Source organism: Hyperoodon ampullatus (assembly GCF_949752795.1).
Source record: "Hyperoodon ampullatus genome assembly, chromosome: 10".
NCBI classification, from domain to species: domain Eukaryota; kingdom Metazoa; phylum Chordata; class Mammalia; order Artiodactyla; family Ziphiidae; genus Hyperoodon; species Hyperoodon ampullatus.
The window spans coordinates 83,856,565-83,861,150 of record NC_136923.1 but is presented as its reverse complement, the minus strand read 5'-3'; the positions used below and the strand labels follow the sequence as shown (position 1 = coordinate 83,861,150).

The 4,586-nt window shown below is 41.9% G+C and overlaps 1 protein-coding gene across 1 annotated transcript; it reads left to right on the top strand.

Moving 5' to 3' along the window:
* The first annotated feature begins 1,117 nt into the window (after positions 1-1,117).
* On the top strand, positions 1,118-2,629 carry NKAPL (NFKB activating protein like). The gene is given in 5 exon segments (XM_079712055.1): positions 1,118-1,374; positions 1,377-1,797; positions 1,799-2,015; positions 2,019-2,293; positions 2,295-2,629. Coding segments are annotated over 5 exon segments (1,251 nt in total). The 5' UTR covers positions 1,118-1,148; the 3' UTR covers positions 2,407-2,629.
* Positions 2,630-4,586: the final 1,957 nt, after the last annotated feature.

Here is a 4,586-nt window from a genome sequence, read left to right as displayed (position 1 = left end):
CAAAAGAATTTTTTTTTTACATATAGTATGACATTTTTATTTACAGAGAATCTGTAATACTTTATCCATTGTGATATTTTCACCATACATGTAACCATTTCATTTTTAATACTCCCTCCTATTTGCCAGTTCCTAAGGTAGCATAGTTTATGGCAGGGCACCATGCCAGTCCTTGTCTCCTTCAATCACATTACTAAAATTTTACTTAGATCAAATGACCTCATTTGATTCTATTTAATTTAATTTCTCCATTTTATTCATTTAGATGCCTAGCATCAGGAAAGCACCATTCCTAAGTTCTGACTTAACTTTTCTGTCACTTTCCAAGTCTGTCAACTAACAGCAGGTCAACTTAACTGTAGAGAACCAAGATGACGGTAATGTCTATGCACATTTTAAGATCCAGGGGAAATAATCTTGCATGAAATGTTTGCCATTTTAGAGAGTGAACAAAGTGTGTGCAGAACGTGGTTCCCAAACAACAGTTTCTGAAAAGCTCAACTAGATAAGGAGACATCAACAAGCCTGGGTTAGATGCTTCCCTGTGTTTCTGTGAATTTAAGAATACAAATCATGACTCCGGTCCTCACTTAACTCAGGCTGAGCTCAAACTCTGATTTTAAAATAAGTTCTGGTTCTTGCTTCCAAGTGGGATTTGGTAGTCATTAATAAACGTAAACGTATCTCTGCCATGAAGATGGTGGACAAGGTCCTTTTTAAGGAGTTAACAAGAGGAGCGTGAGAAGTAGGGAAACTTCACCAAGGGGTAAAGAGGGCGGAAGTGAGAATGATAGGAGAGAGGGTATCAAGATGCTTAAAGGCAAGTAACCAGGTAGAGAAGGGAGTGTTTGAACAGTAGAGGGATTCATTGATGGGAATTCCTCTTTTTACGTTCCCACTGGGCTCAGGATGGGGAACGTAAATCCTGACAACAGGCGCGGCCGCGCCCCCTTTATCCGCTCTTGCGAAGAGGCCACCACGCAGCCTCAGCCAAAACGGGCCTCACAGCCCACATGCTGATTGGGCTTTCTTCTGGCAAGCGCCGGAAGCGGAAGTCGTGCGCCGGACCGTTGCTAGAGCTCTTGCGTGGCCGGGAGTCGCCGTCAGTCCAGTTCTTTGTACTAACTGCCCTTGTGAAAGCGCGGCTCATGGTGCCAGTGTCCCGGTCGCGCTACCCCGAGGACACCCCAGGCTCTAGGAGACGGCGACGCAGCTCGTCGGGGAGCCTGCCTTCCGCGCAGGCCAGACCATCCCCGTGGGGCAGCCGCTCCCACTCCCACTCGCACTCCCGCGGCCGCGAGGGCCTCAGGCCTCAGTGGGGTGGTTCGGGCGTCGGCGCTCCTTATACCTTTAGCCGCTCTGGATCTCGAGAGCGGCCCACCGGTTCCGCAACTATGCTTTCTCGTCCTCTTCTGTCTACTATGGCGGATACCGCTACGATCACCACCACTATGCAGGCGACAGGCAGTGGGCGGAAGACTATGAGAAGGAGAAGGAGGAGAGCTATCGTCAGGGGAGGCTGAAAGAGAGAGAAAAGACTGGGGAGTTGGGAGCACCTGAGGTGTGGAGGCTGTCTCCAGAGTTTCCTGAGCCAGATTCTGGTAAACACACCTGGGTTGAGGATAAAGAGGTAAAGACTAAGAAGAGCAGCAGTTCACATTCCTGCTCCAAAGAAAAAAAGAAAGAGGCCAGTCGTTCAAAAAATAAGAAAAGAAAGAAAAAGTCCAAAGGAAAACACAGGAAATATTCTGATAATAGCGACAGTAATTCAGACTACAACACTAGCTCTGATGATGATAAAAAAGAGAGCAACAAAAGCCAAGAAGAAAGAGAAGAAAAAGAAACACAGAGCTAAAAAGCCCAAGGAAAAGACGAAGAAGACTAAAAAAGAATCCAGTGACAAAAACTGTAAGGATTCAGAAGGGGAGTTGCCGGAAGATATCTGGATTGAGCAGTCAAAGATTGCAGATAACATGGCTCTAATAGGTCCAGAGGCACCTATAATACACACCTCTTAAGATGAGGAACCTTTGAACTACGGCCATGCTCTGCTTCCAGATGAAGGTGCAGCTATGGCTGAGTATGTAAAAGCTGGAAAGCGTATCCCACGAAGAGGTGAAATTGGGCTGAGAAGTGAAGAGTTTGCTTCTTTTGAATGCTTAGGTTATGTTATGAGTGGTAGCAGGCATTGCAGAATGGAGGCTGTGCAACTGCGTAAAGAGAACCAGATCTATAGTGCTGATGAGAAGAGAGCCCTTGCATCCTTTAACCAAGAAGAGAGATGGAAGAGAGAATAAGATTCTAGCTAGTTTCAGAGAGATGGTGTACCAAAAGACAAAAGGGAAAGATGACAAGAACTTTTGTTCTATAGCTGGACTTTTAAGAATTTTATATGACCAAAATTAAAAGGCTTTATGATGCTGCTGTACCTACTATAAGTTCCTCAAGAAAAAACTGCTTTTTGAGATCTCTTTAGCAATTTATTTTTTGTTATTTTTAATTTTAAAAGTAAAATGTGCCTGTTTTAAAAAATACTCAAACACTACAGGAAGAAAGTCAGTAAAATGTAAGTCTTTTACCCCAGCCCCTGATCCTTCTCCCCAAAGAAATCTCTTTTTGGAATCTTCTATATCTGTCCATAAGCTCCGTGTATATACAAACATGTATGTTGCAGGCTAAAGTTGGATCTATTAACCTGAAGGGTTTTTTGTTTTTTTCCCTGTTGCTCTGACTTTTCTCTCCTTGAGGGCTTCATTGCCTCATGGAGCCGTTCATTTACCCCAGGGAGAACCAGAAGAACCCCAGAAAGAACAAAGGATTCAATTGAGTGCATACTTCTGGTTTCCATTTAACACTGAGTTAAAAAGTAGAGGTTTATTGGCTCATTTTCCTCTTCTGGCTGGTTTCCCTTAAATAATGAAACGGCTGCCAAAGCTCCTGAGTTTGGTTATATATTTTCCTGGTCCACCTATGAAGAGAGAACATTTTTGTCCTGGCATTCCAAACAAGAATACTGAGATGCAGCCTAATTAGATTAGCTTAGGTCACATGCCCTTCCTCAGAAAAGGAATTGTTGCAAGGGAAATAGAATGGCCTACTCCTGAATCTGCAGGTTTTGTCACCCTAATGAGCTACATGGGCAAGGAATGGATACCTGAGAGAAAATCAGAGTAATGTTGGGAAGGGAGGGGTAGGCAACCAACAAATGCCCACTGCAGTTTTGAATGACTTTTTTTTAAAATATAGAATAGAGAGTACAGGTGCTGAAAGCCAAAGTTTTCTTGAAGAAAAGCTTGGCTTTGACTTAGAAGCCGACTACCTGATTGAAGGGATGATAGGATTTATCCATAAAAATAGACATAAAAAAGATAACGATCCAGAGTGCTTGAGTATTCCAAAGAGGAGATTAGGCACCAGCTAGACTAGGAGGAGAAAGAACAAAATGAGAATAAAGGAGGAGCTCATGAAAAGGAGATCAGATCAGGAGGGACCAGGTGGACAAGAGAGTTAACATTGAGAGACTGGCTAGCACCAATGCTGGAAAAGACTTTTAGAGTGAGCTCCACTCATGTTCCGTGGTAAGGCTTTTGTTGTCATCCAGTGACATCTTCCTGAACTCTGAGACTTCAGCGCTAACCAAACTAATTTGGATAAGCCCCTTTTCAAGGCTCAAGACCCTGGTAACCCCACAGAGCTGAAGAAGGAGCGCAGTTCTAGAATCTGGCAGGTAAGAGTGATGTAGAAGGGCACTTTTACCCCAGTATGTGACTTGATTGACACTGGACCACACTAGCTTGAGATTTTCCCCAAAGAGAGTTGGGTGAAAGCCGCCTTGTTACATATGTATATTTCCATTTTTAGAAACAAACCATACCACACTATACAGATGGATCTATACCTTGCTTTTTTCACTAAACAATATATATTGGAGATATTCTATATCAATGCATGTAAATCTATCTCATTCTTTTTAATGACTTTATAATCTATTGTATGGAAGAACCATGTTTTATCCAATGTTTAAGATGTTTTCTGTATTTTGCTATTCTACAATACTTGCAGTGAAAATCTTTGTGGATGTATGAGAGTATTATCTGTAGCATACTCATCTAGAAATAGAATTAATTATTGGGTCAAAAGTGCTTTGGGTGATCTAAAAATGGCCATCTAGAAGTGGAATTATTAAATCAAAGGGAAAATATTTATAAATGCTTTCTATGTGCTAGGCACTATAGCATATATTAGGGATAAACCAAAGAGCAAGTTAGGCTTGACCCCTGCCATCAAAGAATTTTACATTCTACTGTGATACTTGTAACTCATAGCTGTAATGCAACAGTGCCTCTGATCATATAGAAAAGGAAGCTTTTATTTTAAATATCCTATGAATGGACCGGATGGAAACATATAGACGACCGTTTTGTTTACAAAAATGAAGATAATCCTGGAAAATGAAAATCTCAAGTTCGAAAATTGATCTGTATTATTAGTGAAATGTAGCTCTGTCCTGGTAAAAATTGCATTTTGAATTGTTCGCACCTTATCTACCTCTACCCCTTCCAAAAGATACAAACAGACTACATAAA